This window comes from Choloepus didactylus, chromosome 4, assembly GCF_015220235.1.
Source record: "Choloepus didactylus isolate mChoDid1 chromosome 4, mChoDid1.pri, whole genome shotgun sequence".
NCBI lineage: Eukaryota > Metazoa > Chordata > Mammalia > Pilosa > Megalonychidae > Choloepus > Choloepus didactylus.
Window position 1 is genome coordinate 132,084,362 of NC_051310.1, and position 25,739 is coordinate 132,110,100.

The 25,739-nt window shown below is 39.6% G+C and overlaps 1 protein-coding gene across 1 annotated transcript in view; it reads left to right on the forward strand.

The window, feature by feature from the left end:
* SHC4 (SHC adaptor protein 4) overlaps positions 1–25,739 on the forward strand; it is a 129,571-nt gene that overhangs the window by 19,146 nt on the left and 84,686 nt on the right. The window contains exon 2 of the mRNA XM_037834036.1: positions 24,726–24,796. Coding sequence (XP_037689964.1) covers positions 24,726–24,796 — 71 coding nt within the window. The remainder of the gene's footprint in view (positions 1–24,725; positions 24,797–25,739) is intronic.

The window sequence follows — 25,739 nt, forward strand, 5'->3', positions numbered from 1 at the left end:
ACAGATAGGGAAAAGAATGGAAAAATATGAACAGGGTCTCAGGGAACTGAATGACAACATGAAGTGCGTGCATATATGTGTTATAGGTGTCCACAAGGAAAAGAGAAGGGAAAAGTGGCAGAAAGAATAATAGAGGAAATAATCAATGAAAATTTCCCAAGTCTTATGAAAGACATAAAATTATAGGCCCAAGATGTGAAGCATACCCAAACAGAATTGATCCAAATAGAACTACTCTAAGACACTTACTAATCAGATTTTCAAATGTCAAAGATGAAGAGGTAATTCTGAAAGCAGCAAGAGAAAAGCAATCTGTCACATACAAGGGAATCTCAATAAGACTTAAGTGCGGATTTCTCAGTAGAAACCATGGAGGCAAGAAGGCAGTGGTATGATGTATTCAAGATACTGCAAGAGAAAAACTGCCAACCAAGAATCCTATATCTGGCAAAACTGTCCTTCAAAAATGAGGAGAGTTTAAAATATTAACAGATATACAGACACAGAGAGATTGTGAACAGGGAAACTCCTCTACAAGCAATTCTATAAGGAGTGCTACAGACAGACAGAAAAAGGAGAGAAAGGTTTGGAGAAGAGTGTAGAAATGAAGATACCAGGAGAGAGAAAGAAGGTAAAGATTGGACATTTGATACTGAGGGAGTACGGAATGTTCAACAGGATTGATTGTATAGGATCCAGAAATGGATAACACAATACTGGGTGATGGTAGCACAATATTGTAAGTACACTGAACAAAGATGACTGTGAGTACAGTTGAAAGAGGAAGGTTAAGGACATGTAGGACACCAGAAGGAAAGATAGAAGTATGGTATAACTTAGTGAAACCTAGAGTGGTCAATGATGGTGATTAAGTGTACAAATATAAGAATATCTTTACATGAGGGAGAACAAATGAATGTCAACTTTGCAAGGTTTTGAAAATGGGATGGTATTGGGGAAAAAATACAATCAATGCAAACTAGAGTCTACAGTTAACAGTAACATGTAATATGCTGTCATTAAGTATAACAAAGGCAATATACCAAAGCTAAATGTCTATAGAGGAGGCTATAAGGGAGGGGTTTGGGGTTCTTGGCATTGGTGTCGTCTGGCCTTTGCATTCTTTTTTATTTTATATTAATTTTATTTTTTCTTTTTGTTTTTAGGCATCTTTTTTTCTTTTTAATTTTTTTCTTTTTCACCTCTTCCTCTTTTTTTGTGGAAGAAATGGAAATGTTCTCATTTGATAGTGGTGATAAATACATAACTATGTGATTATACAGGGAACCATTGATTGTTTACTTAGGAGGGAATGTATGGTGTGTGAATAAAACTGTCTAAAAAATAAACAGGGATACAAGCGCAGGAGATAATGTGGAGAGAGGGATGTACCTAATAACCATTTGTGGGGGAGTAGAATGGTGCAGCCCATCTGGAGGGCAATGTGGTGGTTTCACAGGAAACTAAGCATGGGGTTGCCATATGGTCCTGCATATATATTGGGTATATACTTGGAAGAACAGGAACGTGAAGAACTGGTAACAGAGACATGAATGGACATTTGCACAGTGGGGTTTATGGTAGCAGTATTTACAATTCACAGTGGATGGAGGTGGCCTAGGGGTACATTGACTGATGAATGGAATGGTGAACCGTGGTGTATACATACAATGGAATATTGAGCTGCTACAAGAAGGAATGAAGTTGTGAGGTATGCAACTAGGTGAATGGACATTGAGGACACTATGTTGAGTGAAATAAACCAGAAATGAAAAGACAAACAATATAATGCCTCACTAATATGGACTAACTATAATGTGCAAGCTCTGAGAATTGAATCTGAGAACACAGGTTATCAGGGGGAGGCTTAGTGTAAAGGTTCCTAGATTGTAAGCTCTCACAGCAGTTACATCTATTCCTGAGTTGTAATGGTATTTCTACATTCTGAGATGCTGAGCTCTTTTGTTCCCTGGAACTTTGGGTATCTGTGTGTCACCTGAGAATCAGAGCCAGAGTCCAAAAAGAAAAAAAAAAAAGAAGAAACAATTAGTAAAGAAATTATGCAAGAGCGATTAGATAAAGAGGAAAAAGGAGAAAGCAGAACCCAATCCAATGTGCCTGAGACTTTGAGATAGAATGTTTGGGATTGGGGCAAGGAAGAGAAACCAGAAAAAGGGGCACGGGAGGAGAGGCAGTGTTGAGAGGAAAGGTAAGAGGTTCTCTTTCCAACAAATTGAGCTTGATGTCCCAGGGAGGCATCTAGACAGAGGGAGGTATTCAGCAGGCAGGCAGAGTTCGGGAGAGCATCAACCCTGATGTGCACTATATGGGTCAACTCAAGCGATTAGACAACTTTATCTGACAAGTGTCCCATTAAAACAGAGAGATTTTAGGTGATTTTCAGGTGGTGAAGAATAGAGTGTTAATATTATAGGGTAGAAGGTCTCTTTCTACCCTATAATTTTATGGATATGATGATTAATATCCTCTTTCTTCAGTCTTGCATAAACCACACCCATAGTGCCTCATCTATGATTCTTTGTTTCCGTTTCTTTAAAGTGGAGTGAGATCTTAGAGATATCCTCAAGGTTATCTGAGTGCAGAACGATTTTCATGTTTTTACTCTCTTTTTCAGAGTTGTTTTATCCACAACTGTCTTTAATATTATTTTTAAAGCAACTTACCTCCATAGAGTCTTTCCAAAGCTTTTGACTTAATTTTCACAGAAATGACCAAGCTTTTTATCCACACTCATTTTATCAGGTTGTTTAATACCTACTTAAATTATATGATTTCAATATCAATTCCTACTGCCATAAACAGGTATGGTAACAAACACAGCAGGGCTCTTGGTAATCCCACTATTCAAATGGTGATAGCAGAAGGTGTGGACATACCAGTAGCCTGCTGGCTGCAAGCAAGTTGGTTGAGTGGAGGACAGTTAGCAGGGTTTCTACTGTGGCACTGTGTTTTAAAAATTCAGCAACTTGATTTGTTGATGTATCTCAAAATGCATTTCTGAGTTTTGTCACTACATGTCCATGTTTGCTACAGAGCTGTTATCACTGAGTTAAACTTGACAACAGCATCTTGCCCTTGAAGAGCAGACAGCATATAATAAATACTGTTGGACTTATTCTCCACATGGTTTCTGTTCAGGGAAAGTGATAAAGAGAGAGTGCCCCAAGGCAACCTAGAAAATAGAAGGTGCAGTTAGGAATACAGCAGATATCCTGACTGCCCATGTAGACTCCTATCCAAGACCCTCCTCAGGAGATGAAACTGAATCAGCAACAAGAAGAGTATCTCTGGGGATGAAGGATTAAATTTAGAAGCTCATCTACTGGCCCTAAGCCTTTCCCTTTACAAAGAAAGCACTAAATAAGTGAGGTTCAATTTCGTCCCAACTGTTATCAGCGTTTTTACCAGCTTAAGACTAAGTGAAAACACTCTGGGTTTTGTGCTTATTTTCCTGGTGCTCCCAGGAACTCAAAGGCCTCCAGAATTCTCATGAATCAGGTTGTTCTCTCAATTTTGTTTTCTAAAAAGTGGAAGAGTAGCAGATGGAATAAGGGAGGACCAACAACAAGAACTGTTTTCTGACTTCTTTTTGTTTAATCTAATTTTTCTGTTAGCATATTTTCTGAAATGTCAAAGGTCATGTATGCTTATTTTGGGAAAAATTCAAACACTGCAGAAGATAAAAGGTGAAAGTCCCTTCTTAGGGTAATAGCCACTACTAAAGTTTTCTTTGTTTCAGTCAGACACTCTTCTAATCATTATTTATTTATAGATACATGCAACTATAACTGTTGACTCAGATGAAGATTATACTGAACACACTGTTCTGCAGTATGCTTTTATCTCTCTGAGTAACAGATTGGGGCACCCCTGCCTGTCAGTGCATGCTAATCCCCCAGTGGCAGCAGAGTGTCCCAGGCGATGGACCACCCTCTTAGCCGTTCCCTGACTTCCTAACCCTGGTGAGAAGACCCTCTTCTTCCATGCACTGTTTCAGTTTACTGTCTTCAGTCTACTGCTGTCCTCACCCCACAAGGCTGCTTCTCCAAGCAGGGCCCAGTACAAGGAGCACCTGTCTCAGTCTAGGAACATGCTATGGCACTTACTTTGTAGCTGGAGATGCTCAGATCCGTCAAGACCGTTTCCCCAAGGAAAATGATTAACTATTAGCTACCCTGCTCACAGCAACAACTCACCCTGAAGTGTGCATGTGTGTGTGTGTGTGTAGGTATGTGTCTGCAAATGTGAGTGTTATATTGTTTAAGAAAGTAAAGCCTGTATTTTTGTCTAAGGTATTTCTATTAGAGAATGGCACTGGACCAAGAAAACTTAAAATCATTAATATCATTTAAAGAATAAATTCTAGTGTGTATTTTTGGTTGATCATTTATTCTAATATACGGGCTAGCTTATTTAGGGCTAGAAAAGATGACATCTTTTTAGGCTGTTGGTTTCTCTTTCAACATTAAACTCAGCTTCTAGAAGCCAAAACCAGTGGGTGTGATTACCCTTGAATAGATGAGAGAAGGTTCAGGCTAGTGAAGTTGAGCATCTTTTCATGTGCTTCTCGGCCATTTGTGTATCTTTGGATAAATATTTATTCAAGTCCTTTGCCCATTTAAAAAATTGGGTTGTTTTTCTCTTTGTGGTTGAGTTGTAATTCTTTATATATTCTGAATATTAAACCTTATCAGATATGGTTTCCAAAATATTTCTCCCATTCTGTAGGCTGTCTTTTCACTTTCTTAATGTCTTTTCATGCACAAAAGTTTTAACTTTGATGAAGTTTCATTTATTTTTTTTTCTTTCGTTGTTCTTGCTTTTGATGTCATATCTAAAATCCTTCACCTAATACAAGGTCCTGATGATTTTCCCCTAAATTTTTTTAAGAGTTTTATGGTTTTAGCTCTTATATTTAGATCATTGATCCATTTTGAGTTAATCTTTGTATCTGGTGTGAGGTAGGATTTCATTATTTTGCATGCGGACATTCAGTTTTCCCAGCTCCATTTGTTGAAGAGACTATTCTTTCCTCACTGAGTGGATTTCAAACACTTGTAAAAAATCAATTGGCCATAGATTTGTGGGCTTATTTCTGAGCTCTCAATTCTATTCTATTGGTCTATTGTCTGTTCTTATGCCAGTACTACATTGTTTTGATTACTGTAGCTTTGTAATAAGTTTTAAAATTGGGAAGTGTGAGACCTTCAGCTTTGTTGTTTTTCAAGATGATTTTGGCTATAAGGTGCCCCTTCCCATTTTGTATGAATTTGATGGTTGGCTTTTCCATTGCTGCAAAAAATTAAAAATTAAAAAGCTGCTGGAAATTTGAATGGGATTGTGTTGAATCTGTAAATTATTTGGGTAGTTTTGACATCTTTACAGTTTTGTTTTCCAGTCCATGAACACAGTTGTCTTTCTATTCATTTAGGCCTATAATCTCTTTCAGCAATATCTTGCAGTTTTCATTGTACAAGTCTTTTATATATTTGGTTAAATTTATTCCTGGATACTTTATTCACTTAGACGCTATTTTCAAGTATTTTTTCTTAACTCCTTCAAATACAGAGGTGTATTTTTAAAAACATGTAACAGATCCAGCGTATCTATAAGTTGCTCACTTAAATTCCTTATTTTTTATGACAAGCAGCACTAAGTTGTTAGGTTCTGTGAAAATAAAAGCTATGGTTTCAAGCAAGTTATTGTTGTGCCTAGTTCAATAATAGAAGTGCTTTGTAGAAGTAGTGTCCAGAATGTATTGCCCAGAGAGCAAGAAAAATGATCAGAGTGAGGCGACAAACACAGCCACACAGGAAGCCCTAACACAAAACAAGTGAAAGAGATTCTGGCCTGGAATGCATGGTGAATTTCCAAATCTCCCTTCAGAAAATGTTAAGAATCAGATTTCTTTACTAGGATATCACCTATGAAAGGAAGGTGGAACTGTGGGAGGAGAGGAAAGGGGAAGAGAAGGATGTTGACATTGCTGTAGGAGGCCCTTGGGCCCTGGCAAGCAGTGGGTATTGATCCTGGAGGCCGCCAGGAAGCATAATGTGCATACTCACGAGTAATTTATTTACGACTTCCAGAAAGGTTTTGAGGTGGTTCACCCACAAGTGAGTTAATGCTTCCCACACACACTAAGGAACTCTGAGAAAGTGAAAGAGCAGAAACTCGGTGAGTCATCATCCAACTGTTTAAGTGAGTTAAGAGCAGGGCTGTTTCTTCTGAACAAATTGCCCACAGACTCTGTCAACACCCACCATAGAAATCCTGTCACAGCAAAGCCTCCTTTAGTTGACATCACCAGGCAGTCATCCAGGTTTTCGTACAACTGAAGTTTCCCCCTTTAGAAGCCAAACTTCTAAAATTTTAAATATTTTACATGGAAACCTCTGCGTAATGAAGAATGTATGTTTCCTTCTCTTCATAGATGCTTGAAACTGATTGAATTGGGGGAGCAGGGAACACAGGAAAGTATCAGAGCTTTTTTCCCCCTAGATCTGTGGTTTACTTTTTTTTTTTTTTTTAACAGCTTTATTGAGATATAATGCGACTGTCACTACTAATTTTGGAACATTTCATCACTTAACAGAAACCCATATCCATTAGCAGTCATTTCCCATTCTTCCTTCCTCCACTCCCGGCTGCTGACAAGCACTAATCTACTTTCTGCCTCTTTGGATGTGCCTATTCTGAATATTTCATATAAATGGAATCATAATATGTGTTCCTTTGTGCCTGGCTTATTTCACTTAGCATAATGTTTTCAATGTTGTAGCATGTACTGGTATTTCATTCCTTTTTATGGTCAAATAATATTCCATTGTATGGCTATACCACATTTTGTTTATCCAGTCATCAGCTGATGGACATTTGGATTGTTTCAACACTTTAGGGCTATTATGGATAATGCTGCTATGAACATTTGTGTACAGGTTTTTCTATGGACATATGCTTTTAGTTTTCTTGGGTATATACCTAGGAGTGGATACCCATTGCATTTAACTTCCTCTTTTTTTCTGGTGTAAATGGAACCTTCATTATAACAGTCATTGTGCTGTGTTGGGACCCAGGATTGTCCTCAGGAGCTAATGGAGTGTGATGGGTTGGTTGTTCCTGATCTCCGGTCGCCAGATGGCTGAGCTTTTTCAATTTGTGCATCTATATTTTTATGATCTTTATGGATCCTTCTGTTTAGATAGCTGTCACTTTTTGCTTTTGACTGGGAGCCTATCTCTAGGAGGTCCCAACACTCCAATTTTGGCTTCTGATCTGCCAAGGGAGATACAAGTATATCTAAATCAAGAGTAAATGAAGAGTAAATGAAGGACTGAGGTGCTCTCCTAGGGAAAACAAAACAAAAACACAAGCATAAGCTTTACTGCCGACTTAATTTTTTGAATCTCTTTGGGCACTTCTGTATTCTCAGCCATACTTGGAACATTTGCAATTTTCAGGTATAAGACCCCCCAGTTAAGAAATTATTGTATAAAGGGTTTACTTTCAGATAAAATATTACTTTTGCAGACATATGGGAAAGTCTGTTCAAGAGCTGCTGAACTGAACTGATTCTGGTTAAGAAACCTTTTCTTGGAGCTCTCCTTTGGTAGGAAAGGAGAAGCAGAGGGTAAGCTGGGCTCTTACTCCCCTGCTGCCTCCGGCAAAGCACAGGTTAAAAGGCCTCTGTATCATTTAGGATTAGGTCATCACAAAAATTCAAGCAACTGGAGCTGAAACAAGACAGAAGTGTGTTTTTTGCTGGTATAAAACAAGTCCATAAGAGGGTAGGCCAGGGCTACATGGTGGTCCCACAGTCACCAATAACATAAGCTCCTGCTGTTTTTTCCTGTTCTGCCATCTTTAACTCATGGCTTCCATCCTCCGATTGCAATGGCCACTGTAGCACCCACTCCTTGTCCATTTTCAAGGTCAAAAGGGCACACCTCCTGCTGAGTTACCCCCTTTAAATAGTTTCCTGGAATTCCCACCCAATGACTTACCCTTATATCTCATTGATCCCCCGGCTTCAAGGAAAGCTGAGAAATGTAGTCTTTAAGCTGGATATATCAGGTGTTCTGCTAGTAAGGAAGAAAGGGGGAAAGGAAAAAAAGGGGAAGGAAAGAAAAAAAGGTAGGCAACCTACAATTTTTGCCCTGGCCTTCTAGGAGCTCAGGCTTACAAAGGTAGATCATATACTGTTACACAGAGAGCAGGGCAGAGCTTTAAAAGGCCCATCCTTGGACTACTTCAAAATATATAGGCTTAGATTGTTGAAAAGGATGATTTTTACTAATTGCTGAATTGTCCACCTCAGTTTTTCAGAGGTAGCATTGGAGAGCTTTCTGGAAACATGGTATTTCAGTAGAACATTAAAGAAATGATGCTATGGACAGACTCTGTTTAAGTATTATGAGAATGGCTAATTGAAAGCCACCTGTACAGTATCATTTACTTGTCTTGGTCCCCATTGATTACTCATAAATGCCATTGGTAGGGGGACATTCAGGGCAATGGTTGGAAGTTTGGGGTGTGGTTGGGGACTGGGAAAGGAAAGAAGCTGCTTAACTTCCATGAGAATCTCAAACCTGAGCTACACTTCTTATTTTTAGCTATATCCAACTGACCTTTCCCTGCCCCTAGAATCTTGCATTAGCTTCCCTATCTTTTTAATTACCTATATTGATCTACGTATCCTTGTAGAAAGTCATTACTTAATACAATAACTAGTAGTACTAATAATCTATTTTGTGCTAATGGACTTTGATAGGAAATAAAGTTTCTCCTTGGAACCTTTTCTTTCTCTTCATCTGAAAAAGCTGAGAGATTTTGTTTAAAGAGTACAGCTATAAAATAAATAAATTGAATCTGAGCTGTTACTTGAACTGCATTCTGAAGGTGTACCTTCACATAATATGAAGGCATTATTTGAATTTGATTTACCAATCCACATTAATGTTTGTTAGGAACTTGGAGTCTGGGATTGAGTGAATGGTTTAGCAAATCTTTATGCTTGCGTAGAATTCCATGATGCTGTGACTTCAGACAAGTCACTTAAATGCTTCATAAATAAGGAGTTGGAGCATATGGTCACTTCCAAGACAGAGGTTTTGATTGTAGGTGTTTTACTTATTTTTTTAAAACATTGACTAGCAAGGTCATCTCTTTCTAACTCTGATCATATGCCTGTAACATTTAATCCTGAAGCAATGCCATGGATTACTGAATTTACAGGATCCTGCTGCTGCCCACCATAACACTATTTCCACTTACACAAACTTAGGCTTGGTCCTGATTATTTACAGGAATATTTAAGAATTCAGTAAATGTTATCTGGATATATCAAAAGCAAAAATGTTTCTTCCAGCTTTGAAACTTATTTGATTTGAACACTTGGGAGAATACGACTCATCATTAAATGAATTTCTTTGAATCAGGCCATACATATTTCATGGACAGTCTCCACTCCTGTCTCCCCAAGGACATGGCCATGATCTTCCCTCTCTTCTGTTATTGGCAAGCTTTCCATCCTTAAAATAACTCCTTCCCCTTAGCTCATCTTTCCTCTTTTGTTAAAATATAAATTTCTCAAAACTAGAACAAAACCAAAACAAATAAACTTCGATCACTGGTTTTCTTTCTCACTTCTATATTACACTCTAAATCTCCTGCCATCTGGCTTCTAATTCTACTACTCTGCTGTTATTACAGCCCTAAAGCCAACAGTTGCCAAATTCCAGTGGACATTTCCAAGCCCTAAGCCTACTGGCTATCTCTGCTGCCTTAAATTCAGGGCACACTCTTCATGAAACTTTCTGTACCCTTGACTTTCACTCTGTCATACTCTCCTGATTCACCTTGTACATTTCTGACTTTTGTTTTGAATCTTCAGTTGACTGTTTTTTCCCTGCCCTTTAAGTGCTGAGTGATGTCAGACAAGCCGGTTAATTTTTTTATCTATAAAAAGTAGAGGGTTGAAATAAATAATCTTTAAGGTCCTTCAAGCTTTAGTAGTCTCTTAGTTATATTATTAAGAGGCAGACTTCACTGACTTGCGCTACAGAGAACTCTTGTGTTTCACATAAATAGAAGTATAATGAGAGATGATTAACGTTTGAACTGCATTTCTACAAAGGCATATTGTTGGCTGCTTCTTTTTCAGAGAAACCATAAAAGCTGAAAACTAGTACAGTATCATTCAGCAGTTTATAAGCATGTGGGAGATTGACTAATGTGAGCTGTGGTTTCACCATGATGAACAACTGGTCATTCATGCAGGACTTCGTTGCTCTGACTTTGAGGGAGGGTGGTGTGAATGAGGTTATTTGGCCACCACAGTCTCCAGACATTACCACCCACTGGTGATGTTACAGTTCTAGAGAGCTGGGAATAGTGAAACCATGTTCATCTGATGCTTCTCCTGGGGACATCGTGTTTGACCAAACATGGCAACTGATAACTAAAATGTTGCTTTTTTTGAATTGACTTTTTCCAATAACAATTAAATGGTATACAGAGTTTTTAATAGTCATTCAGTTATATGTAATGCTATCCAAGATACCAGATTAGTTCCTGAGAGCAGGATTTAATATGATCAGTAAAGACAGGAGCAATAGTTTAAGGGTTTTTGAGTCTTTAAAGGGGTATGGGTTCAGACACCACTCGGTTGGGAAAAGTCAATTGAAGAAAGAGGTTGATGGAGCTGTGAAACCTTGTCTACCTTGTGGTAGTACTCGCAGATGCTCTCATTTGTGAACGTACAGGGTTCCTCCAAAAAGTATTCAATTCGGTTCAATAACTGTAGGCCCTGGGCACTTAAGGGTGATTCAGAATTGAATGATTTTGGAATGTAGGGTATAATTTATTTAATTGTCTTTGAAGAGCTCAGAACTGAGAAATAGGATCATAAAAACCAAAGATGTAGCATTTTAAGTGGTTTGTGAGTTATCAGGAGAGACCATACACACACTGTCACTATTAGGTTAGGATTTACGTTCCCAACTTAATTGGACAAGGAAACAATATAGTTGGTAGGCCATTTGCTAAGCCATTCTACAACCATATTAAGACCATAGCTAACAAGACGGTAGACAGATTGTGCCACTGAGACCAAAAAAGGTCCTATGCCATCTTCTTGAGCATGCACCCAGAGCACCCTCATCAGCATTGTGTCTGGGCCATCCCTCTGCTGCTCTGGGATGGGCTGCTCAAGGTTGCTGCCCCTTGACACCTCTGAATGTGAGCCTTGGATTATCAGATGGGCTCCCGATGGCAGGCCTGGGAATTGCATTAGTTTTATCTGTGTGGAGATTGTGCTGGCATTTTGCCTAACCTTTCAGAGCAAAGGACATCCAGCAAACTCTCCTGGGAAGCAGATTAATTTCTGTGAGTCACTACTTTTCCATCTCATTTATGATTCATGACCTGGGCTATATTTTTAGCTTTTATTTTTTTGGGTCTGAGCAGTGGGTTGTGTGGAAGTGTGTTTGGAGTCTTATGGGACAATGGGGCGAAACTGGCACTATGCTTAATCTAGGATGGCCTGAAATTTGGTTATAATCATCAGGCCTACAGCACACATTTACTGAGAGCCCAGTAGGTGCCATGTACTGGGCTGGACTCCAAGGATACAAGGGTAAATGAGACCCAGCAATTAAATAGAGAATTAATGCACTGTAGCCCCTGCCTACACTTCCTAGCCATATCTCTGGTTTTTAGCCATGTTGAAGTATCTGGTGTTTTGGGAGCACCCCTTACTCTTTCCCTTATGTCTTGCATATGTCATGATCATTACCTGGAAATCTCTCCCCCAACTTCTCCTTATTTGCTCTCATGACTCAACCCAGCATCCCTTCTTCTGAAAACTCTTTCTGATTCCCTGAGGCTGGATTGGAGCCCCTCCTATGCACTCTAACAGCACCTTGCATCGTAGTGTTTGTCGCACTCCCGCAAAGAGGACTCTGGATTGAGGTCCCTGTAAGCTGTAAAGTGGTTGAGGCTTATTCATCTGCTCCTCAAATTAATAGGCAGGTGGAACTGAAGAGGACAGGGAAGAACAAAGTCATCATCCTAGTAGAGAAACTATCATTTTCTGGGTCCTTTCTATGTGCCAGCCACTGTTCTCAGCACCAAACACGATTATCTCATTTGATCCTCACAGTAACCCCATGGAACAGATTAATTAGTGTCCCTGTTTTTTAAATAAGGAAACAGAAGCTCAGAGAAATAGAGGTTTCACAGCTGGTACACGGCAGAGCTAGTTCTGCCTGACTCTCAAAGTCCATGCTCTGAGTTTCTATGCCATATACTCTCCCCCTTTCATAGATACTTTATCAGTCAGGCTAGGTTGTGCTGTGGTAACAAATCATCCCAGCATCTCAATGGCTTAGACAAAAAAAAAAAAGGTTTATTTCTTGCTCATGTCATGTATCCATAGCAGGTTGGCTGGGAGGCTCTGCTCTATGTTATTTTCATTTAGGGACCTAGGCTGAGGGAGGCTCTTCTATCTCTCTCTCAATTCTCCAATTGCAAGAGAAAAGAAATGTGGCAAATCACTGCCAGAATATTAGTCTTCTTGAATATCATTGGCCAAATCAGGAACCACACCCAACTTCAAAGGAGCAGGAGAAGTACAATCCTACTAAATTCTAGGAGGGTGAAAAGTTGGACATATTTGCGTATCAGCACTAATGACTCCCAGATATACAAAAGAGAGGAGTAGGGGAAGTGGAAAATGGAAAGAAAAGAGAAAGATAAAGTGTCCAGAGGAATGAGGGTCTTCCCAGGAATAAGAAAAAATCTGCCTTTTAAACCATAGGTCTCCACTAAATGGCTGTTGGGATCAATTATTCAGTTGTTCTTCCTGTAAGTGGTACTGTCAAGGCTTTTTCTCTTCTGAATGTATTAATGCTTTGACGCGATTTGGGATTTTGCTAGTCCATCAGGAGAGAGTAGTCAATTGCTATTACAAAAGCAACTTAACCTGCATAGGACCAGCTTTCGTAGACCAAGACTGCAATCCTCGTTTTCATTATGGAGAACCAGTCCAGCCAGGTTAGAGACACTCCAAGAAAAAAAAAGAAAATAGCATTCCTGGTCTCCTGGGATTAAGCTTACACAATGATAAAAAATCTCTTAAAAGTTTCTTAGGAGGCTTGAACACAGTGCCAGCACTAGCGCCTCCCCACAAAGGATTTGTTAAAGTTATTGGTTGCAATGTTTGAATCTCAGTAACAACATTCAAATTAAGTATACAGTACAAGGTTCCTGAGGAGTATCTACAAAGAACATGATGAGAATATTTGGGTAAAGGAGGACTCACCTTTGTGCAATGCAATTCCTGTTTTATGAGAACACAAAGGTGATTGACATGGTATGCAATATTTATTGGCTTAGGTGGTGGATGCATTAATCTTTCTCCAAGTCACTATAAGTTATTGCAAAATTTAAAAAACCATTTGCTACCCACAGAGGATGGCTAACTTCACCACGTTTCTTTGTCTTTATGCAAAAATATATATATATAGGTATATACATATATTGTGAGGATTTGGGTGGATGGGTGGAAAAGAGGCAAAATATAATATCTTCAATCCAGAAGTTCCCTGGTTTCATTTTCTTTTTCACTATCTCCCCAGACTATTCATTGGGGCATAAAGAATCATGGGGAAATGTCTACTTTACCCAGGTACCCTCTGGGAATTGCTGCCAACAGATGGCTCATTGATAGGACAAAGCACCCTTGAGTCTGTTAAATTAGTGTCTAACATCACTGCACACTATTGTAAATTTTTTATGGATGCAGGTTTTGGAGTCTTCTCTAGATCACAAGCTTCTCCAGGTCAGGGGGGTGACATGGAGTAGCCTCTGAGAATCAGTTTTCCCTGCTACAAAAGGAGAGTCATCTACATGTCAGGTTCTGTTTCTGTTTCATTGTGAGGACCAAACGAGAATAGACAGAGCAACTCTGCTCATGCAAAGGCACATGATCACACAGGACTTTTTTGGCCATGCCCAGCAGCAGAAAGAGGCACTTGTGGCTCTCAAAATGTGGGTGCAAAGTTATTCCTAGGAGAGGTCATAGCCCTCCAAATGCTATCAGTGTGGCTTTTGCCACAGGGATGGCTTCAAGCTAAGTGACTATGTCCATGTTCAGGTCTGTAGGCAGAGCTGAGATCTCTCTCATGCCAAAAAATCCCTTTGTGTAAGGGATTTTCAATGGGAGTAGGACTGCTGGTATGAGGCACTGCATATCTGCCCTATATGATGCAGATAGTTGTCATACTTTTCTTGCCCACAGACAGTAAGTACTTTTAAGGATGAATTGGAAGGTTTCCTTGGACAGTTGTGGGCAGACCATATCCCAGTATATTAGGGTTTTACCAAAGGGCCAACCGGACCATGATCTTTAATGTTTATCTGGCCTTCTAGCACCCAAGTCACCCTATTTGCGGAATCCTGGGTTGCCCACTGTTAAAGAGAAACTTTTCATCTGAATCAATTTAAAGCTTCCCTCATTTAATTCTAAAATTTCCTGGGAGATTATACTTGAGATGTTATCAGCCTGCTTACCTTAGAGGGCCTAAGAATGAACTCTGAAGATAGGGGATGGGGGAAGGAGGTTGTCTACCTCTGCTAGCTACGTGGCCAGGGAAGAACATAAAAGTGAGGCTTTGCTCGCTTCCCAGCCCTGCCTTTTTGTTTGAGCAGAAGCCCTGTAGAGGCAGATCTTGCTTTTTCAAGAACAAGCAGAGCATACAACTTACCTTAAGAAGATTCTATCTTTGTGGGCACTAAGGACACAGATGGTTGAAATTTCCCGGTTGCCAAGTCCAAAGTATGAATGAATGAACAAATCCAGAGTTTTAGGCTTTTGAACCTGGAGCACAGGGAGGAACCCTTAGCAGGGTAGACATTTGGATTTTTTAGAAACATCTTTCCAATCAAGAAAACTATATTTTGAGGGGCTGCTGTATGCCAGGCAACGTTCTAGATGATGGGGACGAAGCAGTCCCTGCTCTGCAACTAACCTTCTAGTGGGAAAGACAGAAGTAAACAAGCAGATCCATAATAATGTTTTCAGCAACAAGTGCTACAGATAAAAATAAAGATAAGGGGACAGATTATGGAGAAGGGGAAGGTGTCAACATCCCTGTGTTTTCTGAAGGACAGGAGTTTCAAAGGTGCTCCCAAGGACAACAATGTTTGCTAAGACCAAGTGTCTTTTCCTTTGAGAAAAGAGAATCAGAGAGGCCATCTCCCTGCCTCTGACCTGCCCCCCAATCTTGCTCCCCATTCAAGGGGAAGGGTCCCTCATCCCCAGTGCCCACCTGCTCAGATTTTCATTACATTGGCACTGCACTAAAACGGGAAGGACTTTCCATTCTCTTCTTAACCTACGTTTTGATTCAAACCTGGCATGAGGAGTTCTGGGAAACTTAACTGCAGGATTATTTTAACTGGCCATATACCCCTTTAAGAAGGAACACATTACAGATGGTCAAGTTAAGATGCAGGTTATTTTGAGACTTCCTGAACATCATTTCTTGGCTAGTTCATTCAAATAAATCATTTATTGCACTGTAAGGGGTACTGGGCATAATGATGACTAAGACTCACTGTCAGCCTTGAGAAGCCCACAGTCTAACAGTGGGCCTGGACATTCAAACAGATAAATCACAGCACCGCTGCATGAGTACAGGCTTGGGTATGACCAAGATGCTCTGGGAGCCCAAAGGAAGAGCAGTCAACTCTGCCTCCAGGATATTGGGGAAGATTTCAAGCAACCATAATAATTTTTGTTACCTCATTCATTTATTCATTATTCATTCTTTCAACAAACATTTACTGGATGCCCACTCTGGGTCAGGGATAGTTTATCCTTGAGGTCACACACTGCCTGCAGACATGGTTTGTTTGGCCTGTTATTTTTTTTTTTTTTTTTTTTTTGTCTTTTTTGTTAACAGCTTTATTGAGATATAATTTATAGATCATACAAATCATCTGTTTAAAGTGTACAATTTAGTAGTTTTTGATATAGTCATAGAATTGTGCAGCAATCACCACAATAAATTTTGAAACATTTTTCACATTCCAAAAAAGAAACTCAGTACCCTTCAGCAGTTGTGCTCTATTTCTCACCCCCCATCCCTGCCCTGTACTTTCTAGCTCTATAGGTTTGCCTATTCTGAACATTTCATATAAATGAAATCATATAATATATAGTCTATGTAGATTGGATTCCTTACTTAGCATGAAGTTTTCAAAGTTCATCCATTTGTATCATGTATCAATATTTCATTGCTTTTCATTGCTAAATGATATTCCATTATACAGATATACCACATTTGGTTTTTCCGTTCATCAATTGATGGACACTTATTTGTTTTATTCCCACTTTGGGGCTATTATGGATAATGCTGCTATGAGCATCTGTGTATAAATTTTTGTGTAGACATACGTTTTCAGTGCTCTTACATATATACCTCAGAGTGGAATTTCCAGGTCATGTGATAGCTCTATGTTTAACTTTTTGAAGAACTGCCACACTCTTTTCTACAGCAGCTATACTATTTTGCATTTTAGGATGAGCTTGTCAATTTCTGCAAAGAAGCCAGCTGGAAATTTGACGAGGATTGTATTGAATCTGTAGATCAATTTGGGGAGTATTGTTATCTTAATGATATTAAGACTTCTTATCCATAAACATGGGATGCCTTTCCATTTATTTAGATATTATTTAGATCTTCATTCATTCCTTCTAATTTCTTTTGTTAAATTTATTATGAAATATTTTATTCCTTTTGAATCTAATGTAAAAGGAATTTTTTTTTCTCAATTTCATGTTTGAATTGTTCATTGCAGCCTTTTGGTTTTAAAACTTAGGAAATTTCTCACATAAAGCTTGATTTTTTTTACTTCTCTTGAAAACTCAGATGATTTGGTTTTTCAAATGGCAACAAGAGAATAGTGACTAGTTTGGGACCCCTCCTTTTTGTAGGCCATGTAGTTCCAAGTTTGCTCCAGTCTGGCTCCTTCCTTTGATCTGGCCTAATTCACCCAACATTATATTTTTTTAATCGTGTTTTTTATTGTAAAATATATATATATGTATATATAGAGAGAGAAGTGATAACTTTCCAAGTGCAACTTAACAAGCAGTTAGAGAGCAAATTTCAAAGAATGTTTTGTGTTACAGTTACACAGTTTCAATTATTTCCTTATTGTAAAATATAACATATATGCAAAAAGGTAATATCTTTCAAAGTGTGATTTAGCAAGTAGTTATATAGAAAATTTCCAAAAATGGTATGATTTACAATACCATAGTTTCAGTTATTTCCTTATTGTGAAATATAACATATATACAAAAAAAGTAATAACTCAGATTACAATTTAACAAGTAGCTATAGAAAAAATTTCAAAGGATGCTATGGGTTACAGTTCCACCATTTCAATTCTTTCCTTCTAGCTATTCTAATAATATTACCTTGATTATTAAGTATTGACTTTGTAATCTTTATGATTGCTCTTTTGGGAAATCTGAGTTAGATAAGATTCAGTATGAAAGAGGGGTTAAGATTATCTAGCTCTTTAATATGATTTTGTGTGTGTGTGTGTGTGTGTGTGTAAAATCTCCTATCCTTTCTCAAAACTCAAAAAGAAGTGACTTGTGTTGCCTTATGAAAAATAGAAGTGACTTGGGTTGTCTTGTGAATGATAAATTGGTGTAAGCCAGGTGGACGTGGATAGGAAGGGCAATCCAAGGTGAAGGAGCAATGGAAGGGGGTAGGTAGTTCTTATCCTTTAAATGGCTTGATGAGTTCAATCAAATAACTATAGAGTGTAAGGTGAGAGGACAAGAAGCAGAAGGGAAAGGCTAAAGGGTTAAGCAAAAGTCAGATAATCAGAGACCTTGTCCATTATGCAAAGAAAGTTGGATCTTTTCCTGAGGGCTGATGTTTTCTCCAAAGTGTGAATTTGGGCTATCTGTAGTGGAATCACTTGTTAAATGCAGGAAAATGTATTTCCTGGACCTCCTGAAGCAGAATCTCTTAGCATGGGGCCCAGGAATCTGCTTCTTTAGATTCTGAAGCCTTCCAATGTTTGAGGAACTCAGCTTTAAGAATGGGGGTAGGGGATGTAGCCATAAGGGTTTTTAGGGTGAATGGGCCATGACAGGATGGAGAAATAACATGTCAGATCTGTATTTCAGTAAGGTGCTGACCACAGTGTGAAAGACAGATGCAGTGGGTGGCACACCAGGGACTCCGTCTTTTGAAGGGTTGTGTTCTGAAGTGAGCACTAGGGTGAAATTCACGTTGGCTGAAAAATGACACTAAGCCATCCCCTAAATGTGTAACACCTGGAATGTTGGTCATCAGAATCAACAGCTTGTATTTCTGTTTGCATTTTACAGGGAGGTCCCCTTTACCTGAGTGATAGAAGTGAAAGTCTAATTTGAAGAACAGAGTTGGAGGGCTGAGAGGATGAACAAAGGGATTGATCTCTTGCTCTCTACATGCTAAATAGATATAGTTGAATTCAGGTACATTGAACATGCATATGATATAAGTCCACTGTATTGCAAGTGAGAGACAGACACGCTGTATTGCAATTGAGTTCATTGCCTAAGCTAGGGTGCTAAAAGTTGGGCCATAGTGTGGAGTTGAAGGGAGAAGACAGGGAAGATATGAGACATGATATAGAGGCTAAATTGATGGGACTTGGCTCCTGACCGTATGAGCAGTTTGAGGGAAAGGAACTTGAGTTTTCTGCTTTATGTTCCTAGGTAGATGGTGATACCATTGATTGAGATCAGAAATATAAGTAGAAGAATAACCTGAATATATTGAATTTGAGGTAGAAGTGGAATATTCATGTGGTTATACAGGTCTGGAGCAAGGGAAGGAGCTTGGGCTGAAGATGTGTGTGCCATGAGCACATAGGTAGTAATTGGAGGCATAGAAGTGAACATGCCAGAGATTGATTTAATTGGTTTGAGTAGAGCCTGGGCATTGGTATTATTTTTTAAGCTCTCCTGGTGATCTTAGTGTGCAGTCAGGATTGAGAGCCAATGGTGTAGAGTGAGAAGAGAAGGGGCCATTTTTAAAAGCAAAAGTAGGAAAACCAAACCAAACAAAAAAAAACTCAACAACCCCACAAAGAACCAGCAAAAGAGACTGAGAAGGGACAGGATGAGGAACCAGAGGATATGCTCACTTGAAAGCCAAGGAAGGAGAGGGGTTCAGAGGAAAAAGGTGTGGATGTGTGTGTGGGAGGTGGGGTGGGCGGGGGTGGAAAGTAGAAGTCAGCACTGGCAGGTGCCCTGGATGGGTGAGCAGGAGAACAAAATCAGTTCACAAGAGTTGACTTTGAAGAGGTAGTTGGTTTGCTCAAGCAGTTTCAGTAGAGTATTGAGGACAGAAACTTGACTATAGTTTGTTGAGCCATGAGTGGAAAGTACGAGGGTGAAGACAATGTCTCAAGGCTATAAAGAGAATATCCTCTTAAAAAAAAAAAAAAATAGATGGGAAAGACTAGAAGACTTCAAGTGGTAGAACAAAACTCCACAGCTTCTTCCTGCCATATTGGTGGCCTCTACCATTGTTGAACATTTGTTGCATGAGGGTCAGACTCTAATCATATGATACTTGATTATATAGTCTTCCTCACTGCTCTGATTGTTTCATTAATGTTATTCTTTCTTGTCTTATATCACTCTTATTATCAACTTAACAAGTACACGGCCTATACTTGAACCTCCTCTTGGACAATATTTCCTCATACTCCTGGCAAAGGGCTAAGCACATTCATGAGGAAGGAAGGGGATATGCCCTTGCAAATAAATGGGTTTAACCCTACTTAATAATAAACTGAGGTTCCTAGATGTTGAGTGATGAGCCTTATTTATTGAATTTTTTAACTCTAAAAGTAATATTTACTTATTTTTAAAAACATAAATAGTACAAAAGTGTAAGATAAAAGAAAGACTGCTAGTTTCCCATTCCCAGAGGTTATCACTGTTAAAACTTTCTAATGTATCCTTCAGATATTCATTTTGAGGATATGTAAATATATATCTTTTTTTTTTTAAGAAATCATAATTCTGTAAGTCAGGATGAGAAGTTCCCACAAGGTAGCTATCATTCCTTCTCTCTGAAAACTCCAATAATTTCTTCTCTGGAATACGGAGCCCAAGATACACATGACAATGAACGGGCAGACCACCTCCCCCTGGGAGCACGTGGTTGAAGCTCAGACAGTACAAAAATGTTATTACAGCCTTGGGGCATGAAGGGAGAGAGAGAGAGAGAGAGAGAGAGAGAGAGAGAGAGAGAGAGAGAGAGAGAGAGAGAGAGAGAGAGAGAGAGAGAGAGAGAGAGAGAGAGAGAGAGGGAGAGAGAGAGAGCAGGGAGTTAGGTAAGCTGTCTGTTAGGTGCTGGATGGGAAGGCTGTCTGAGCACTGCTGAGCTCTGCCACTTTCTCACCAGCCCAGGATGCCTCTAAATAAAGGCCTTCAGTGTCTTCTCTTTGTTACAGCGTCAGAAATTAGGGAGTGTCTTCTGCTTCAAGTGCCACCTCCTGCAGTTCCAGAGCAGCTTGGATCCACATTTGTTGTTCTTGTGGCTACAGTCTGGTCCCTGTGCTACCTACCTGGGTAGATCAGAGAAGGGTCAGTGGGAGCCAGCTGGTTAACTTCTGTTTTTCTTTTTCTGTTGTATAGGTGTTACATATAGAAAAGGACTCCAGACTTGGAGAGCAGTCCCTGATTTAGTAACACTGAATAAATGAAACTGAGCCAGCCATTTCCCTTAAACAGGCTTTAATTTCCTCATCAATTAAATGAAGTTAATTTAATTCTAATTTAACTCTTTCTGTGAGGACTAACCTCACAGAAAGAAAACATAGATCATCTCTTTCCGTGGTTCTTCTTTCTTTACAAGGCTGAGTTTCTTAAGAAAAGAAATCGTGTCTTATGCAGATTTGCATTTAATAAATGATTGTGATGTATTTTCCCCAGTTTATACCTAAATTAAATCAAACTTCTCTTTCCCCAGGCCTTGACATTCAGCCACTATCTGCTTATGCAGGCATCAGGTACCTAAGCAGAGATAATATGGACAGATTATTTTAATATACCTCCCTCTTTGCATTTCCTTACAGGAGTGGTTTCCATGTGAAATGAACTGTGTGAGTCAATAGGAAGACCAACTCCATTCCAGGCTTTGGGGTAATTAGAGGCAAAAACAGGGTGTTGATTCCTTCTCTCATTTCGTTCAGAGTGGCTTCCTCACCACACACCCATGGTGGAAGGGGAAATGTACTTGTCACAATCATCTTAGGCCAGGATTCATGTTTCTTCAGAACTTTCATTGTATCATAGTGAGGCTGGCAGGTGGCATCACCCGTGCCATTGTTGACAATGAGTGTGCAAAGCAAAAAGGTTTCAATGAAAGGTAGCGGATTTGGAAGCAAGACCAAATCCTTAGAAGGAAGCAGATAAGGGGATTAAGAGCAAAACCTTGGAAGAGTCCCTCTCTCATTCCCTCACGTGAAAATCCTTCTTCTCATTGATAAACAAAATCCCACCGTGGTTGCATCATTCCTTCAGGCTGAGAATTGCCTCCACTACCTCAGTCCCTCAAGGACTGGGGTATATTCTCCACATCTTCCCACTTTACTACCAAGTATAGTAAAGTGTACACTCCCTTGAGGACTAGGGTATATTCTCCACATTTTCCCACTGTTCTCTGTTTTAGGTTGTTTATTGTCAATCTCTAAAATGGTGAATAACAAAAATAAACATGCAGGAAACTACAAAGGAATCCAGAAACCTCCCAAAGATATCATTCTGGCCTGTGGTTCCCAAGTCTTCCTAGGAGGTCTCCTGTATCCCTTATTTATTCCTGAAGATGGAGACATCAAACCTTCACCTCCCTCCACCCTGCTTCCTCCCTCTGCTCATTTTAAAGGTATAGCTGGAGTTGAACAATAGGTGCTGCATTCATTCTTCCAACCATCACTTATTGGGTCCCTCCATGTGCTAGGCCTGTCCTGTGTGCCAGGAATATAGCTGTGATCCAGGTCCTTACACCTGTGGCACTTACAGCCAAGGGAAGGAAGCAGGTAACAAAAAAACAAGTTAGCAAGTAGACCCGATAATTACCAATTGTAATTGGTGAATTCAATGGGGATGACAATTAGGGGATGTGATGAAGGATGACTGCAGCTGGCCTCTGAGGAGGTGACTTTTGAATTGAAACCTGAAGGATGAGAAGGAGACAGTCCTGCAGAGAAATGAGGGAAGAGTCAGGCAGAGGGAAGAGTAAGTGCAAAGGCTCGAGTCTGGAAAGAGTGTGCTGTATTCCAGGAATAGAAAGGAGGTCAATGTGGCAGCAACGTGCATCAGGGGAGAGTGGTACAGCTGTAGTTGGAGGATAAGCAGAGCCAGATAACACAAGGTCTGGCTGCCCATGGTAATAAGTTTGTTTTGATAATAAATGCCAGGAATTTTAGACAGTCGAGTGACACAATCCAATTAGCGTTTTTGAAAAATCACTTTGGCAGAGTGTGAAAAATGCAGGTGTTTGGTCACATTTTCAGAAGTGTGCACTGATAGGCCAGTTGGTATTTCTTCACCTGAAATGGGTGATTTACAGTTGAAGAGAAAGATGACATTGAACTCTGCACAGGTAGAGCCTCCTGGGAGAATTGGAGGGGTAGCCCAGACCTGAACCCCAACCTGTGTGGGGAGTCAATTCTTTCCAAGGTGAGGCGTGCAGGAAATAGGAGAACAGGAGCTAAAATTCTAGAGCAGAAAGCACCAAAAGGCAGGAAACCTAGAGCCAACCTCAACATGGAGTTTGGATCCCTCCACAACAGTTCTGAGATGGGCTTCCTAAATAAATTCTAGCTTTCCTTTCCTAATAATTTTTATTTCTTGACCAGAAATCCCTAGACAACACTGACTTCCCACTAACTACCCAAGCCTTGGGAAGTTCAGTGTGCCTGGGACAGAATACAACGTCCAAAATTTTTCTGTGTCAGTGTTGGAGACACCCAAGGAGTCTGGCTGAGAATCGCTGGGCGGTGGCCTGAGCCAGCACGCTTTCCCCAGCACTGTAGGCAGCACTGGGTGCACTGAGCTGCTCTCATAATGTGTGAGCTACAGAATTTTCTCAGAAAAACTCTCATGATGCTTAATCTATAGAATGAGCTCAGGAATACTACAAGATATGTCTGCAGAGGGGACCCAAGCCCCTGCCATCTTTCTGCAGTGTTTTTGCCATTTCTGAGCAGAAGGAGGCTGAAAACCTTCCAAAGGAAATTTGAACAGGAAGCATATCATTTCCAAGGAGCCGACAGATCACTTTCAATCAGACCTCTTGACTCTCATAACATTTCCAAGGCAGTTCTCAGAGAAACACTCTCCTTAGTCAACTAAGGCTCTGCTAAGAGGATTTACTCCCACGGCTTCACCTCGCAAAGCTCCATGGAAGACTCCTAAGTCTGCATCCTTAGGCTTACTTCCTCTACACTATTCCAGAATCCAGTTTTCAACTACCAGTTTTTAATTTCCTGGATACCACACCAGTGTCTTACAGTCAATGGGTCCCAAACCAATTCATCATCTTCTTCTCTCCTGGCTTTCCTGTTTCTGTTTATGGCATCACTGTTCTCTCCGTTATCCCGGCTGGAAACTTCTGAGTCATCTTTGACTCATCCGTCTCTCTTATTCTCTATAGCAAAGCATATAACATCCATTTCTGTGATGTCACTTGAATCTGTCCCCTCCTTCCTATTGCCACCACTCCTCCTCGGTGTGGGTGGTCATTATTTCCTCTCGGCAGGGCATTTAACTTGTCTCTTAACTATTAATCCACCTTCGTATTGCTTTTGACTTAAGCCTCCTAGAATACAGATCTGGTCACATCACCCTCCTACTGGCAGCCTCACGTGGCTCCCCACTATGGCCACATTAAATATAAACCATCTATTAGCTTTAGAACCCACAATTCCTTTTCCAATACTTGGTGTTCAAGCTAAATTTACTAATCTCTAATGTAGGACATGACTTTTTGTTCCCTCTCTTGGACTCCCTTAATAAATGATCTTATAGAGTCCCTGTATTACTAAATCTTGTATTATATGCACTTATATGCTTGCTTTATTTTCTTAGAAGATTTGACATTTCTCAAGAACAGAGACTGTATTATTTCTTTCACATTTATTTTTGCTTCCTCTAGTACTTGAGCACTTGTATATTCTACTAAACTGTTTGTGTGTGTGAAATAATTTAATGCTCACAGAGATTCTAATTTTATTCCCATTTTACCAATGACAAAATTGAGATGCAGATAAATTGAGTAACTTGTTCAAGATTCCAAAACTAGTAAGTGGCAGAGCCAGGATGCAATTTCACATGGTCTAGCTCCAGAGCTCACACTCTGAACCACTGAATTCATGTTCAGCCTTGTTACTCTTGCATGCCTGATATCATAGTTTGGATTCACTAGATATTTTATAACCGAACTGTAACTTAAGGCATGTGTCCCATTAATGTATCAAAAATATTAGGCTAAGTTTGCAAATGTAACTTTATTCAGAAGCTGATTTAGGTATTTCCCAGGAAATCACTATGAGGTTAAAAAACATTTATATGCTGTTTTTTCCCTACTTGTACTTTTCTTTTCTTGTTCCAGTACATGGGCTGTATTGAAGTGCTGCAATCAATGAGGTCCCTGGATTTTGGAATGAGAACTCAAGTTACAAGGTAAGAGAACAAAAACGGGAGGTGCTTTGAGGGTCATAGTTTGAAGTCAAAATAGTTTCTAACCAAAGAAATTTCAAACAAGCCTTCAAAGTCAGTATGAGTTTTTATTCATATGGCTGGAAGACAGAACATGGCCCAGCAACTCTGGATGAGTGTCTTTATCTCATCGTGGGAACGATTTCCTAACTTTCACTGGGAGAAACTGGGGGAGCATCTGCATTCCATATGAGCTCTGATAAGATGATCCAGTCAGGGAAATAGCTGGTTTTCCCAGTACCAAAAGTAATTAAAATTATGCCTGGGAATAGGGATATTACAGAACCTTAGATCTGTGAAGGAGATAGCTGAAAATAAAAGCAGGAAAGTACAAGCTGTCACCATTTTTTTTTAAAAAGTCTTCATTTTATTGAGATATATTCACATACCACGCAGTCATACAAAACAAATCGTACATTCGATTGTTCACAGTACCATTACATAATTGTACATTCATCACCTAAATCAATCCCTGGCACCTTCATTAGCACACACACAAAAATAACAAGAATAATAATTAAAGTGAAAAAGAGCAATTGAAGTAAAAAAGAACACTGGGTACCTTTGTCTGTTTGTTTGTTTGTTTCCTTCCCCTATTTTTCTACTCATCCATCCATAAACTAGACAATTTCCCAATCCCATTGTCACCCCTCATAAGCTACATTTTTATACAATTGTCTTCGAGATTCATGGGTTCTGGGTTGTACTTTGATAGTTTCAGGCATCCACCACCAGCTACCCCAATTCATTAGAACCTAAAAAGGGTTGTCTAAATTGTGCATAAGAGTGCCCACCAGAGTGACCTCTCAGCTCCTTTTGGAATCTCTCTGCCTCTGAAGCTTATTTCATTTCCTTTCACATCCACCTTTTGGTCAAGAAGATGTTCTCCATCCCATGATGCCGGGTC